General features: G+C 51.3%; 1 protein-coding gene across 1 annotated transcript; it reads right to left on the bottom strand.

Moving 5' to 3' along the window:
• Positions 1 to 4323: 4323 nt before the first annotated feature.
• On the bottom strand, positions 4324 to 12058 carry LOC119094847 (neural proliferation differentiation and control protein 1-like). Its single transcript, XM_037217768.1, has 5 exons — positions 11882 to 12058; positions 10547 to 10613; positions 9768 to 9929; positions 6865 to 6964; positions 4324 to 4419 (listed from the first exon to the last, which is right to left on the bottom strand). Exons 1-5 carry the CDS (start codon positions 11901 to 11903, stop codon positions 4333 to 4335), a joined length of 438 nt encoding a protein of 145 aa, XP_037073663.1. The 5' UTR covers positions 11904 to 12058; the 3' UTR covers positions 4324 to 4332.
• Positions 12059 to 16152: the final 4094 nt, after the last annotated feature.

Genomic DNA, 16152 nt, shown 5'->3' with positions numbered 1-16152 from the left:
GTATATATATATATATATATATATATATATATATATATAATTTTTGGCATGTATGCGAATATATTGGCATTTGCATCCACAATCTGATACTGGCTTAAACGTTTCGTCATGACAGGCCATGGTTACAGACCAGACGTGCATTACAAACCATTATGTAGGCAGAAGCATATACGCACCACACCGACATCATGTTTGAGGTTATACATTGGAGGCGTATGCGAAAATATCGTGATGTTTTACCTCTTCATTATCTCAATGCCATAGGTGTTACATGGGTAGTTACCATTCGTTACGCTGTCGGTTCAAAAATGTGCTTTCAATCGAGAAGTTATCTCAGACAGTCAAGTAATAATGCTTGCGGTTGCTCACAAAGCTCGCTGGGCTTGATACACGGAAATAGCGACCCAGGTGTAATACTTACCACATGTTGATGCAAGGGAAAATTTTAAAAGTGAGTTTGAACCTTGTGTGGATATTCCTGCTACTTCGTTCGATGGACTACGCAAGATCCTAAGCGCGAATTTGGCAAAACCGTGAGAAGGTATTTATGACTACCTGAAAGATGGCAATACCTTAGTCCCAACAAGGTAATCATCTTGCAATGTCCTTCAATCAGAAGGGATCATGTTAAATGATCTTATGTGAGCAGGCAATTTGAAATTTGGAGTAGACTAATGACCGAATGGAGAAAAACGCTGATTCATGATAGACAGATTGATAGGAGGTCTAGACTCCATTCTGCACCTCCGTGTTAGTCTCAGTGTATAGTCCACATTGATTACTGACGTACGTTAATTGGCAACCGAATCTGTTCGACATTGATAATCTGTCGAGCAGACTTCTTTCTAACGATCAAAGCTTATCATCGTGAAAACTAATCCATCTCTTCCAAATCACCTGACATATTTACCTCATAGGTTCCAAAAACTTCAAAATAGGTCACATTTAGCAAACATATACGTCTAACAAAACATTTCATCAGAGAACAAGGACGTATCATGGAAAAGTTCAAAGGATAACATGGTTTTATACTTTGCACCAGTGCTGGTTTGCTGTGGTGCGCCCAGCGGTTCAAAGCGGGTCTCGAGCCTCGGCTACCTCGCCAAACATGCCCGCAATGCAACCTCCGGCCTGGCCGGGCGGTGTGTGGATACTTCGAGGCAATAGCCCATGTCCTGATCAGCTGTTTGACACGATGTGAAATCATTATTGCCAGTGAATATGTTAACCATCCGCAGACGGAGGAATTATTAATGAATCTGTGCATATTAGATGAGTCGGCAAGAGCGCAAGAGCTGCTGGTTCTGCGGAGTTGCCAAAACGGGCACCGCGTCCCGTGCTCGTGCTCCGGGCTGCTGCCGTGGTGACCAGCGCGGCTGAAACGGAGCTCCCTAGACCCCAGACCTCTCACGAGAACACAGGTATATTCAGGTACATAACGGGGCCAAGCGAGAGCGAGATTAAATGCGATTAACAGAGCAGGGCAACAAGAACTCCTACGGCACGCGTGACAACACATTTCATAAACATCACATGTATGTATATATATATATATATATATATATATATATATATATTTGTCGTGTCTACAAAGCATTCTATGTGGTTCCTGAAAAATATATGCCCATTTCGTCCTGCGCTCAGTAACTATTCCGGGCTCAATGGTAAAAGACTAACATACTCAGTACTATATGCCCAGTAATGCCGCGCAGCACGTGCATTACGCGCAGTAAGAGTACGACAAGAAAAGCTTATGCCCGGACATCAAGCGCCGCAGTTTAGCACCGAGGATCAAGATAACCTTGCATGCATCGGTTTGTGCTAAATAGTGATGCACACACATATATATACACACACACACACACACACACACACACACATATATATATATATATATATATATATATATATATATATATATATATATATATATATGTGTGTGGTGTGTGTGTGTGTGTGTGTACGTGTATGCATGTGCTAACTCCAACTCTTAAGGATTAGTCCTTTAAGCTGCAGTGGTATAGAAGGAAAGAAGAAAACGAGAAACGGTGATTTTTAGAAATACAGTAAGCCACATTGCATTAGAATAGCTGAACTTGACGGCTTTACCATCGAACTAAACTTCCGCACATTGCATGCCACTGGACCAAAATTTCGAACAAATTACTGAGTGCGACTTATCAACGATAATACAGCGAGGCATTATATAGTTTTATGGTTACAATGAGCCCACGCCTTCCACATTTCGCAAGTGCCTCAGCGCAGTTTGCAGTGCACGCCCAGTACAGTCTGCCAACCCGCAGAGGCACTGAGAGCTGATGACTCCCTGTATTCCTCACCCGAAGCGGTCAGAGTGGTGCATGGGTGCGCTCGTGCCATATCATGCAGGCACTCATGCCATTCCATGGATAGCGCGAGACAATGCTGTACCCCTAATGTGTTTAAAATGTATGGTAATAGCGCAGGCCATCAAGTGCCTTCACGTAAAGGGCAGCTGTGAGGTCTTTGGCAATGAACTTACAGGAAGCTCTGGGTCAGTATGTCAGCCCTAAGACGAAGTGGCGTCCCAGGCTAAACTAGCTACCAGATATGAAGCCACCCATTCTCGCATGTTGCCGGTGAGTGCCGCCAATGTGTAGCCGGAGTCCCTGTCAGATGAAGGACCCATCCCGCACGATAATGGCAACGACGTCATGCGAACAACGCAAAACAGGTACAACGAATGTGTCCGCACATTCCTGATTTGCATCAGAATATGCTTTGGAAACATGATCAGTTGATCAGGCGTTTACTAGCTCGTAAAGATATTATCATAGCTATTTTAGGCCCGATTGCATTTTTGCGCTGGAGAAGCATTTAAGAGCTGATAACGCCAGCTGGCATGCATTTCATCAGCCCCCGAGCCTGCACCTACGGCAGATTCTTTTCAGCGAGCTCAACCTCTCGCTACAACCGACAACCGTCCGTAGAAATAGTGGAGGCTGTACCAGCATCTAAAGCGATCGAAAGATGGGATCAGATAGCACCAGTTCATCTACCTCCAAGCAGCGCCGTAAAGATAATGTTGCCGGGATTGGAGAGCGAGCGGCCACTGCTCCCCTCATTCCGCCCGAAACGTACAGGGCTGTAATGTCAATCGGAGCTAATTGTCCCGCCGTGTATCAAATCGCACAAAGACCAAACAACTTTTCTACCTGCGGATAATACGTGTAGCGTGCTAGATGAAGTATAATTGAATTATCTTCTGCTTATCGCAGGCCAAACACGACTGAAATTATCTATTGGATATTTTTGTGATCATCAAGATGTCGACATCGGTGACGGGGGGAAAAGAGGTTTATGTTTGAGTCTCTCCTAACTTTGGTTGCTACGCGAGATCACGCCGTAAGAAAGCATGCTAATCCCGGACAAGCATTTAGTATTGTGCAAGCTTCAGCTGCAGTAGGTCCTACGCATGACATGCCATCAAGTAATTTTGATATGCACGGAACGGAAATAAAAGCTCAATATTAATGCACGTTAGCATGTATAGGCGTTATTATATACATTAGAATGCCCTCTTTCGCTAATCTCGTGACTAGCTTTTTACTACACTCTAGGTGCTAAACAGAGCTTCATCTACCACCTGATAAATATTGACCGTGAAAACATCGGGCCTGACATTGCCACTCAGATACGCCATTGAAGTGTCCACATAAAATTTATGCTTCCATTGCTGATAAACGTTATTCAGATATCAACGGTTAAAGCTTAGTCACGATGGCAAGTTACGAAAATAGCTTTGATCTACATATTCACACAATACTACATCAGTGTATGCTGTATTTTAGACAACACAAACGGCAAGACCACCACAGCAGCCTGCCAAGCCTGGTGAGGCCCGTCGGTACTAGTGTAAAACAGAACCTGGTCCGTCCCAAAAGACCCAGCGTAAGAGGGGGGGGGGGGGGGGGGCGCCACCCGCCAGCCCCACAACATCGTTCACCTCTAGCCCTGGAAACGGAAGGGTGCTGGAGCCCGTCCAAGTCCAGGAAGTGTGCAGCACCAGAGAGCGCCTTCTACCACCTCCATTCTTCATGTCATGGCCTCTGTTCCGGACCCAGATTGTGTTGGGTGCCGTTCCGCGGCCGATGGCGCTAGCCACGGTTCCAGAACAGGACGGGAGTGGCAGCAGTTCTGGGTCCAGATGGTGCTGGCTGCCGTTCCGGCACCACATGGTCCTAGCTGCCGTTCCAGGACCAGAGGCCGCTGACTGCCGTTCCAGGACCAGAGGGGCGCCTGGCTGCCGTTCCAGGACCAGAGGGCGCTGGGTGTACGGGCCGCTCCACCGCCCTACTTGCCGTTCGCGTCGGCAAGAGTAGTTGGGGCGGGAGTCTGATCGTCTTGGAACAGCGGGTTTTTCACTTCCATCTCACCCGTCTGGGAACGAGTCGAATGGTTAATGCGTCATATCAACGATCATTCGAGGCACAACATGGAACGGTATCGTTTGGCTGGTAGGATGGGCAAGGCCCTATAGAAATAACGTATTGGGATGAACGATGTGATTGACAGTTTTTGCTTTATTCAACAGTTTCAATACGTAACGTCATCCTTGTGCTCTGGGAAAAAAGTACTGGACTTGTCATCCGGCGGGAAACTGGCACCTCTCCCAGTAATGTGCACTGCTTGGTCCGAGTGATCACGAAAAGTCGCTAGCGACAGGTCAAAGATCGCCGCCTGGTACGGGACGGCCGTGCCACAGTAGTTGGTGCCACGAGAAATAGCTCCCCACAATGCCATCTAATTCAAATGTCGGAGACAAACTAAGCCGAACAATTGGTTTGGTGCAGCTCAGCAGGGGTGATGGGCTCGAATGCAAACGGCAATGTTTAACAACTACTGTGAGTGGAAGACCAGCAGTGCATTGCGTGGGGGGTGTACTGTGGGTGCAAACACATCCACAAACACGTAACGAGTTAATGATAATTGCTATCAAATGGTTCGCATGGGTGGCAAAACGAAGGTGGGTGAAGTGTTGGTGACATATAAGAACATCAATGTGAAACGTGTGAGTTATGCACCCCTGGCTAACCAAATTTCAATGATGCTAAGAAAAACGACAAGGTAGGGGACAAAACTAAAAAGATCCATGAACGTTAATGATTGATAATTTCACCAAATTTGTTGTTCGGTGTTTTTGTAAAACACACTAAGGACGAAACATTTTATAACGCCGTACTGCGGTCCGAACCATTGCTTGGTTCGTCTTCTTCTGAACTGCACGTGCTGATAAGCGATGAAAGTTCCAGCTTAAGGGATGATCTCCACAAAACGTCACGTTCTAGGATGCACATTTTTGCGATGGATTGGTTGAGCACTTTTCTCCGACATGATTCATCAAATATCCGAACTAATGTTTTTAAATGGAATGTTCCACATTTGAAGATATTGAAGCAAGCATCAGATATGATGGATCACTTATGATGGCCCAGTTGTAACTATTGGTGCGCTTTTAGCTGGAAAAGAGTGCTTTAGACAACACATTTCTCTGTCTGGTATATATGTTTCTCCATGCGGCATTGTTTGATTGCTTCATCGTATTTTGCACAACATCGATTGAAAGCCAATTGGCGCCAGTTATATTTGGAATACATATTGCACACGAACGTCAGATACTGAACGACTCCAAGATTATATTTTGCTTGGCCTTGTCCACCACGTAGCTAATGGAATGGCAAGATCTCAATGACGCTATCTTGGGGACATGGATGCCTGGGCGGCCTTGAAAGTCTCCCTGACATAGTTCGCACATATTCGCGAGTATGCAGTTCAGAGACTACGGCGGTTTTGGCCTTAAGGTCAGGACTGTGAACTGCACCGAATGATCTTCAAGATAACTATTTCAGTTCGAAACCCCATGCGAATGTGGAGCACTCCCTTTAACTGAATTACCCTAATTTCCGAGTTCATACTGTGGTGCCGAGGCCTTTGTCCCAAAAAGAGCATGTTTAATGTCGTCATCTAATAGTTGCCGTTCAGCAAGTCTAAAACCCAAGCAAAGTTGTGAAAACACAAATATGCAAAAGTGTATTTTTTTATTTTTCTGAAAACTTCACTCAAAATCCGGCAGCGTAAAAAGTGCGACGCATAGCCCGCGTAGTAAGATCATAATTTTTATTGCTGAGCTTGTTTTGAAAGGCTTGCACCGTGAAATTCCCTTGTTGTGCCACAACAGTCCAGCGATATTGGGCCACCAACGTTCACACCAGGCACAGGTGGCAACAGGGCTGCTATGCTGAAATAACCGAACTTCGATACACAACAACGTACTGAATTAATAAAGATATCCAGCAATCATATCGGTTTATCAAAGATTCAAGGCAATGCTTACGGTCACCGTCACGAAAAACATGGTTAAATAAAAGCTAAGAATAAAGATTTTTCATAGCGAACTCTGATTATTGGTTGATATTAGGATTTAAACAGCTTCTGATATTTTGGTGGTCGGTTAACTTCAGCAAAACCATACCGAAGGATAGGAACATTGGGCAATCGTGCCAAATGGCACGATATATTACATGACGTTACTTGCTGCATATCATTGCTATATGATGTGGCAGCGGTCACTACCATCGGGTCAAAGTAGATTTCATAACGGCCACACATTCGTAGGTTGCAACAGTGCGCATCAAATCTGCGCTGTGGATGCGTCACATTTCAAGCCTCACTTGACACCGGGCTTAACGCGGCTACCGCCGGCACTCTTCACCCGCCCGCCTGAGGAACTGTCCAGAACTGTACACCGACGCATCGCCCCCAGGAATGCTGCCAGCGCTTTGTTGGCCGGGAAGGGACGGGCTGCGGACAGGTGCCTGCACTCACCGGCGCCAGGCCGGGACACTCGTAGACGGTGTAGTCGCCCTCCTCGTTCTCCTCCTCCGAGTCGACATCCGAGGCGGAGCCGTGCCGGCCGTTGTGGGTTCTGAAACAACGCCGCGTCAATAGAGACGCAACGGTGGGTGTGGGCGCTGTGCGCCCGACCCGCACCAGACGGCTGACGATCACGGGTTACTCCGCTCAGCGCCCTGAGTGCGCCTCACCAGACGGCTGACGATCACGGGTTACTCCGCTCAGCGCCCTGAGTGCGCCCCACCAGACGGCTGACGATCACGGGTTACTCCGCTCAGCGCCCTGAGTGCGCCCCACCAGACGGCTGACGATCACGGGTTACTCCGCTCAGCGCCCTGAGTGCGCCCCACCAGACGGCTGACGATCACGGGTTACTCCGCTCAGCCCTGAGTGCGCCTCACCAGACGGCTGACGATCACGGGTTACTCCGCTCAGCGCCTGAGTGCCCCCACCAGGACGGCTGACGATCACGGGTTACTCGCTCACGCCCTGAGTGCGCCTCACCAGACGGCTGACACCGGGTTAACTCCGCTCAGCGCGAGTGCCCCCACCAACGCCGATCACGGGTTACGCTCAGCGCCCTGAGTGCCTCCCAACGGATGCGATCACGGGTTACTCCGCTCGGCCTCTGAGTGACCCCCCCCCCCCCCCCACCACCACCAAACGCTGACGATCAGGGATACTCCGCTCAGCGCCGTCTGCCGCGGTAATGTTCAATGAATCCGATTAGCCCAAAGGTAAATTACTTTCGCTGCCACCAATGGCGATACCATTTTTTTGTCCTTGGCTTGACCTGAGTATTCTGGCGTAAAGCGCTTCTAGCGCAAGTCAGTTCGGTTCATTGCATTTACGGATCTTGTCGACGAATTAATTTTTCGTTAATATCATTTCCATGCGGGGAACTTTGCCTCAATTCCACGTAGGGGTTGATTCGGTGCATCAGAGTCTCGATTCACAGGACCAATCTATAAGGTTAAGCTTCATTTGCATTATGTGAAGTTTTACGGCCAATGGCCAATCATAGCTGATCTATTGGGCTAAGTTAAGTTTAAGGTACACGCATGCTTGACTTAGCCTTCATGTTTGTAAAAATTATGTCTTACACCATTCCCTACATTTTGATCTATGGTCCCTGTCCCAAGTGGTATATACGCAAACGCACCATTTGAACTTTACTGGCAAGCGGAATGTCGGCGTACCGTTATCTTGAATATAGATATGAAAGATATGGTCAGAACAATGCACGTTAAACGCAGCGCTGATGTTCGTACAAACAGTGATGTTTTTCATCATTCCCCACATCTCGGCACCTGGTACCATCCCTGTCCACCGGCACATTATGATCTGCGCTATTTGAACGCTAAGGTAAGACCGGACAAATATATTACAAATCGTTCAAAGTTGTCCACTTTCAATCTCAGCCACACTTGAATCAGAATTTGGGGAGACACTTGAATTAAGACATGCTACAGCTTTGACCACACATATCTCTCCAACGGTGTTCGTAGTTCTCCCATCATTTAAGTAAAATAGCAAGAACTCCAAAACAACCAAGCAATGCCACCTGTCGTCCGCCGAACCATTCACAATTCGAGCTGATACCGTTCGCCACTCGCCGCTGTACGCAGATACCCGAGCACGCTCCGGCCATTCAACCATCAGCACCACGGCAATATAGCTAGATATAGGCCGTAATCTCCCGCCAGCTGGCGGGCCAACACGCCACCTGATGCGCATAGCTGCGACCACTCCCTCAGCTGTCGCCTACCAGGCGGTCCTCAGCCAAACTCAGCCTCAGTGAAACCCAGCTGTCGCCTACCAGGCGGTCCTCAGCCAAACTCAGCCTCAGTGAAACCCAGCTGTCGCCTACCAGGCGGTCCTCAGCCAAACTCAGCCTCAGTGAAACCCAGCCGTCGCCTACCAGGCGGTCCTCAGCCAAACTCAGCCTCAGTGAAACGCAGCTGTCGCCTACCAGGCTGTCCTCAGCCAAACTCAGCCTCGGTGACGCAGAGGTCAGCCTCACTGGCGAGTAACTCAGGTACATTTGTCAACTGCAGCGGACCACCCGGAAAACAGACTTCGGGGTTCGGTGCAGTCATCCCGACTCGACCACGTCCAACCGTGGATCCCAGCCGTCCTTCCAGCTTCTAATCCAGCTTCCAATTGTCGGGACAGGCCCTCAATCACAGAGATCTGCTTCCAAAGTCGATGTGATTTAAAGCAGTCATGACTTTACCGAGAGGGAAACGAGATAAAAGTTGGCACCAACGAGGTCATCTGAGTCCCAGGTTAACACATAAGCGCGGTGACCCACCCGTTGACCTCTTTCCCAGGTCCGGTCGCCGCCCCGATGACCTGCATCCACGGCCCAGATGTCGGCCTGGCGACCCATTCCCAGCTCTCGCACGACGCTTCCCCTCTGGTGGCGCCGGCTCCAATTAATCGACCGGAGCGGTGGGGACAGTAATCAGCCGTCGCCGCGTCCCCGGAGGCCGGCGCCACGCCACGCGGGGACGTCCCGGGCACCGGCCGGGCAGCGACCGGGCAGTGCCAGATGCTCTCTGAGCCTGAGCCGGCCGGCAATGAGGGGAGCACACGACCCTGATGAGCCGAGCAAAGAGCCTTTTGTTGGTACGCGAAGTGCCTGGTGTCTTTTCACCGGGCCTGATAGTGCCTTTCAAACAGAAGTGCGCAGTTCGTTATGGATGGTTGGATAGCTGTTCGAGAGCTTACCATAGAATGCGGCGTCCGCACCCTCTTTTGCGCTGTACATCACTCCAGCCAGACCGACGGAGTGTTTCGAGACGCGCAGCAGAACACGCCACCGGCGTCACGTCCGAAGCGCGCCGCGACCGCCGGCGTCGGCCGCCACTCACTTTTCCATGGCCATCATCTGCTGCTTCTGGTGCTGGTAGTGGTACATCTGAGCCGACTGGGCCAGCTTGCGGTCGCCAGAGGGGCTGAGGTCGCGGCTGGGTCCGGTCACGCCGTAGGCCGGGTACTCGGCGTCGCCGGCCGCCTTGGCCCGCTTCTGCAGCCTGAGGTCACACCGGGAGGTCAGAGCGCCGGCGGGCGGACCGCAGCACCGCCCGCCGCGGACAGACGCCAACACGGCCCGAGCCACGACGCTGCAAATGAGGACGAGCCGGCGACGGTCGCTGCCAGATAAGCAAACTTATGAGACAGGAATGTCTCGCGGCCATGAGACCTGCACACATCGCACCATAAAATGACGGATGTGGCTTTCAAGGGAGCCTATCAGTGACGTGGCGGCATTAGACGGTGTGGTATTCAAGGCAAACTTGCCGTCAAGCCGTTGCGACCCGCAGCAACTTTAAGGCCGGACGCAGCTCGACGTCATCTACCGTGCCGTGGCGTGTATGAATAGCACTTGAATGCGACAAATATCGAAACCACACGCCAAGTCTTCTTTGACATCACCTGACGCTCTACACAAGCACGTGGCTATGGCGTGCCCTTTTTCAAAGAGATAAAATAGAGGATGAAAAACAACGGAAAGATTAGAAGGAACAAGATAGAAATACATCCGCGCAGTGTCAAACAACCCTATTGTACAAAGAATAACTTGACAGCGCGCTTAAAGCTTGGGAACTTGTCAGATCCGTGTGGCTTCAGAGTTACACCTAATCATCACCTGTGGTAGCAGAAGCCTCCAGCCACGGTGACGCCGATGGCCATGGCGCATATCCCTGCTACCGTCACTGGAAATGGCAGCAGCCAGCCAGTCAGCCATGGGTCAGATATCAGGCAGCCTTTCAGAACTAGGAGACCTATGTCCAAATGCAGCAAGGGCCTAGCTGTACTTTACAAAGCAGAAAATGCATTAAGCGCTTGAAATAAGGAAGCAGGTACAAACATTTATAATGCCCACTGCCCCTGCGCTATCTATAACCCTCTCCGAGAGGGATTTATGAAGTGGAATAGTTCACGAAACTTTTCTTAGACGCTACATGTATAGGCATTTAAAAACATAAGAATAGTAGTCATAAGAGAAATTGCGTGTTATCTGACAGCAATGCATTTTAACACATATTCCTTGTGCGTTTCAGTTAACATGAATATGCTTTGTGCATGTGTCTTTTTGAAGCGCGCCATCAATTCCTCGAGCAGCAAATGTTGCGATTCATTGCATCACTAATGCCCTGGAAGGGTGCAATCAGTTACGACCAAGCTCCATTTGGTGGGCTGCCACTCACAGTGGCGATTTACAGCTCCAGGGCGTTCCGAGTAACGTCTGACTCGCTCTGCGGTAAACTGACGTGACTCGCTCTGCGGTAAACTGACGTGACTCGCTCCGCGGTAAACTGACGCGACTCGCTCTGCGGTAAACTGACGTGACTCGCTCCGCGGTAAACTGACGTGACTCGCTCTGCGGTAAACTGACGCGACTCGCTCTGCGGTAAACTGACGCGACTCGCTCTGCGGTAAACTGACGTGACTCGCTCTGCGGTAAACTGACGTGACTCGTTCTGCGGTAAACTGACGTGACTCGCTCCGCGGTAAACTGACGTGACTCGCTCTGCGGTAAACTGACGTGACCCGCTCTGCGGTAAACTGACGTGACTCGCTCTGCGGTAAACTGACGGGACTCGCTCTGCGGTAAACTGACGCGACTCGCTCTGCGGTAAACTGACGCGACTCGCTCTGCGGTAAACTGACGCGACTCACTCTGCGGTAAACTGACGTGACTCGCTCTGCGGTAAACTGACGCGACTCGCTCTGCGGTAAACTGACGCGACTCGCTCTGCGGTAAATGACGGGACTCGCTCCACGGTAAACTGACGCGACTCACTGCAGTAAACTGATGCAACTTGCCCTGCAGTAAACTGACGCGATTCGCTCTGCGGTAAACTGACGCAACACTTGGGCGACGTACGCGGCGCGGACGGATACCGAGAGCAGCTGTGCCCCCGGCTGGGGGGAAGGGGGGGGGGAGAGCGACGGTCGGCAGCCGGGGCGCACTCCTCACCGATGAAGTAGATGTCGGCCATGTTGTCCCTGTTGGGGGCCGGCGAGAGCAGGGTGTCCGCCTGCACCCGCACCACCTGCGTGTCGGCCGAGGTCTTCTTCTGGCGGGGCTGCTCGTGGCTGACCTCCTCCGGGTCGCCGCGCCGACCGGCCGTCACCGCCGGCCCGGCCGGGGTGGGCGGCGGGGCAGGGCCGGCCGACGTCCGCCCCGCCCCGGTGACGCCTCGGCCGGCGGGGCCTGCCGGAGCGGGCCGGGCGTCAGCACTCTGATGGAGCTGCTGTTTCCTCGGCAGGCAGCATCGAACACGACTCAATCATGATGAATGGAGCAACAACCGCAATCAAGCCTGCATCTGCATGCTATCAAACCTAGACATTGCTCAAGCTATCGTGTGAGGTGGCGGAGGGGAAGACATCGGGAAACATGGCGTCCACTGATGTACACCAGCTGCTGGAATGAATCGAAAAGGGATGCATGGAATATGATGAACATCTTATGGCGCGCGTTTGTAACCATGCAGTTCGTGCCCATGGCATAGGGGAACGGCGTTCCGCCTCACCTCACATAATAACGTAAGCATGGCGATGGGTACGTCACATGGCGATTGTTGCCGTTTCTGTAAATACTGCGCGCGACTGCGTCCTCTGTTATGCACTGCAGCGTACAGCACCGCTGACAGCTGAGGTGACACGGGTCAGTGGTGCGCTAAGGGTAGAAGCTCAGAGCCGGTCGCCTTATTACCGTTTTGCCGGAGGTGGGACGTTAGCTCTTTGATGATGCCAGGAAGCCATCGACTTCAAAGCGGAGTTCGGCGTTCTGTTTCTTTGGGAGAGTCATATGCTCGTGACTACACGAGCATATCGAAGCGCAACATATAGCGAACGCAGTTATACTTTGCGTTACCTTTAGGAACTCAAAAGAATTTTCCCTGAGAGCAGGACGTACCTGACAAGCTATGCCACCGCCCCGTAAAAATCCTAGCAAAACAGCCTCAGCAATCCCGTAAGCCACTTACTAGGGCGGCTTTAGATCCGGCGGCTTATTCGAGCGGCAGACGGGCGGCAAGCGATCGAGCACAGCAATCCCGCAGCCGAGCCACCGCCTGTGAGCCCGAGCCACAGCCACCGGTCCTGAGCCACACCGCTTTGTCGCCGGCAGGACGGGCTTGCACGTGGACCAGAAATAGCCGGATGAAGTTGTCCATCTTAAGTGATCGTCGAATTCCAGAGCAAATTGAGCTATGCGGGTAGCGAGCCGACCGTGAACTTCTGAGAACGTCCCTTCCCGTCCTCGTCGCCGTCCCCCAAGGACAGATGTGGTATCGCGTCTCAGGCGAGTTGAGCTTCGAATGCCGTGACAATCGCCAGAAAACAAAACTTGAAGAAAATGAGCCCAGTTGTTTTCACAGCATTGGGCAGCGCATTGTTTGCCATGGATCTTCAATAGCCCCCTCCCCTGCCCCTTCCCGGATTCGCCAGCGCTAGACGCCATGTTCCAGGTAGCAGCAGGCCGGGCCCGTCTAGGGAAATGCGCTGGGCACGCGCGCTAGGTACCGGCCCGAGCAAGGCAATCCATCCTCGATCGGCTCTTCCACCGCGGCGGGCGCAATGTCTGGCGTGCTACGGACAGCGAGAAACGAGCCAGGCCAATTACTCGCCGTGCGGCTCGTGACGTCATCTCCGCAGAGAGCCAATCGTGGCGGACGCCGACAAGCGCTGCCGTGCTGAACACGAACTGCGTGCGGGTCGGGGCGGCGCGCTGGCGCGCCGTGACCCCCGCCAGAGTGTCGGGGTCGACCCCGCCCCACCTCCGTTGGGATCAATACGGCGGCCGAGCAAACTTATGTCGGATCGGCCGGACGCTTGCTGCGACAGCGCGCGTCCGCTCGTGTAGCTGCTCTAGTAGTGCTGAAAAATAGTGCCTCCAGTTTTCTTTCTGAGTGGAAGTAGCCGCTGGGATGGACTGAACGTAGTTTGCGTGACATGTTTTTTTCATGTTCTGAAAACTGTATCGCTTTCGCTCTGAGGCCTCCAGCGACATTTCAGAAGCATGACGGACGGTAACGAGCCTCGTCACACTGAAAGACAACGGACAAGTACGTGTTGCCTGCTCGCCTTGAACAGCGCGCACCCAGACATCGTGTTTCTCGCCAGCCAGGCGGCTTGTTCCGTCGTTAATCACGTCAGGCCGGAGCTGTTAACGGTAATGAATGCATTGGCGTGGGCTCAGTTTATCGCTGGTCGAGACTCGTGAGTATAACCAGCGATGACCATGGGCATACCGTGGCGTGATGACCCTGACCAGGGGGTTCCTGACCCTGGGACCCTGGGGGTTCGCTCAGGGGCGGCACGGACGCGCCGGCCGACTCATCTGGGGAAACCGCCCGATGTTTGGCTCCGTGTAACTTCCACCTGTTCCACAAGCTAAAGAACAGCCTCCGGGAAGGGAGCTGCCCGATGTTTGGCTCCGTGTAACTTCCGTCTGTTCCACAAGCAAAGGAACAGCCTCCGGGAAGGGAGCCACCGGGTGTTTGGCTCCGTGTGACTTCCACTTGTTCCACAGGCTAAGAAGCAGCTCCCGGGAAGTAAGCTCGTCTTTGAAGAAGAACTGGGATAGCTGTGAATGCTGGGCTATAGTTACTACCGGTTGATTTTTCCGCGACGGCCTCGCCAAACTTCCTCGGCGATAACAGATCTGCCAGGATAATCATGGGGACCACATTGAACAAACGCATATTTGTTTAAAACAAAGTGTTTAAGGTATTTAGCTGTCTCCGATTCCTCCTTATATCCTGAACAGATTTAATGCTTTTCATTACTACGTAAAATTGAATATGCTTCGGTACTCAAAAACGTCGGAGTTTTGTGCGCCGCAAGCATTTCGTTGAGGAAGAAAGCAAGGCCACCTAAATTGCATTGGCTCACAGGGCACAGGGGGCATAATGGCCAGGTGTTTAGCACCTTGGATTCCTACTGGATCTGGATTCTTGTTGGCGGCCCGGGGTCGAATCTCGGCTGCACCCGTAGCCCCCGAACGCGAATATGGCCAATATAGTCGTTGACACTCCATAAAAACGCAAGGTGCAAATTCCACGCAAGGTGCTGGAATGACCGCCTAGCCTTTCTTAAAAACACTTAGGAATATTTACCGTGTGGTTGCGAGCCGACCACCATGTCTGCTGGTACGATGGTTACTGCTATACCTGGTAACAAGATCACGAGCGGGTGACCCGTGCCCGGATGTCATCACAAGTTTTCTTGCTGAAAGCCACTGAAGCCTCCATAGAACATTGCTGATACGTTCGTATTTCCTTCGCCCGGAAATAACTCTGGCTGTAAAGTTTAAAAGCTTCTGAAGTCGGCCTAGTTGAGCGCTGCTGCTCGCTCCGTATGCGATGAATGGTTTCGGATCAACGACATCACTAGTCCCTCTACCAGAGTGACCAGGGTAGATTGTTATAGACTATGCCTGCTATGGCTGAGGCCACAGAGCATGCCTGTATATCGCCGCACAACCGCGTCAATGCGGGCTGCGAATGTCATGTGGCGTTCAAGTACGATACCTAACCTCCGCACAGTGGGAGAACCAGCGACAGTGGCTCCCATAAATTCAATACTGATGTTGGAAAGTCGCGGAATGTTTTGACGAAACCCAAGAACTGTGAGCTAGATTTTCTGTGCGTTGATTTTCACTCCGCTTGTTGCCAAGCCAACGAAGAGAAGCAAAATATTTTGTTTCGTGGGGTTTCATATCATAGGATAATAAAGAAATCCGAGTCACCGACTTCCCAGACACGAGAGCCTGAGTGTTGCCTGCATATTGAGCAATGCCTGCGCATCTGAACACAAAAGCAAGTCATCGACATAAGCCGAGTACAGTAAGAGTGTAACGCTGACTCTTGGCTGAAATTTGTGAAACAACTCTTCTGTGATTGGTCAGCGGCTCCGCGCTCATGCTGACCGCAGTGTCGTAGATGGATTAATGCTCCTTACAGCTTTCACCTGTTTTTTTCAGACTGAAAGCTGCATTTGAATCGTTTGCCTTATTCTATGCCTTGAGGCGGTGCAGTTTCTGGTGCCATCACGTACAGTGAAGACTAGTTTTTTCATCTACCAAATTAATTTTTACTTACGCCCAAATAATAACGCCATCCTTAACATCACCTTATAGTGTGCATTAGTTCGACAAGTACGGTAATTTTGAGAAGGGCCGCTTTACCAAAACAGGCAGAGCAGCGCAGCTGGTCGGCTAAGAGTTGCGCCGGCCAAACA

This window comes from Pollicipes pollicipes, unplaced genomic scaffold (genome assembly GCF_011947565.3).
Source record: "Pollicipes pollicipes isolate AB1234 unplaced genomic scaffold, Ppol_2.1 Scaffold_4151;HRSCAF=4885_pilon_pilon_pilon, whole genome shotgun sequence".
Taxonomy (NCBI): domain Eukaryota; kingdom Metazoa; phylum Arthropoda; class Thecostraca; order Pollicipedomorpha; family Pollicipedidae; genus Pollicipes; species Pollicipes pollicipes.
This window is presented reverse-complemented; position numbering and strand designations above follow the sequence as displayed.

Coding starts and splice junctions, on each gene's coding strand:
- LOC119094847 (XM_037217768.1), bottom strand. CDS start 11,903: ATGGCCGACATCTACTTCATCG. Junction 10,614..11,881: donor GGCCGACATCTACTTCATCG/GTGAGGAGTGCG, acceptor TGCCATTTCCAG/TGACGGTAGCAGGGATATGC. Junction 9,930..10,546: donor GGAGGCTTCTGCTACCACAG/GTGATGATTAGG, acceptor GTGTGACCTCAG/GCTGCAGAAGCGGGCCAAGG.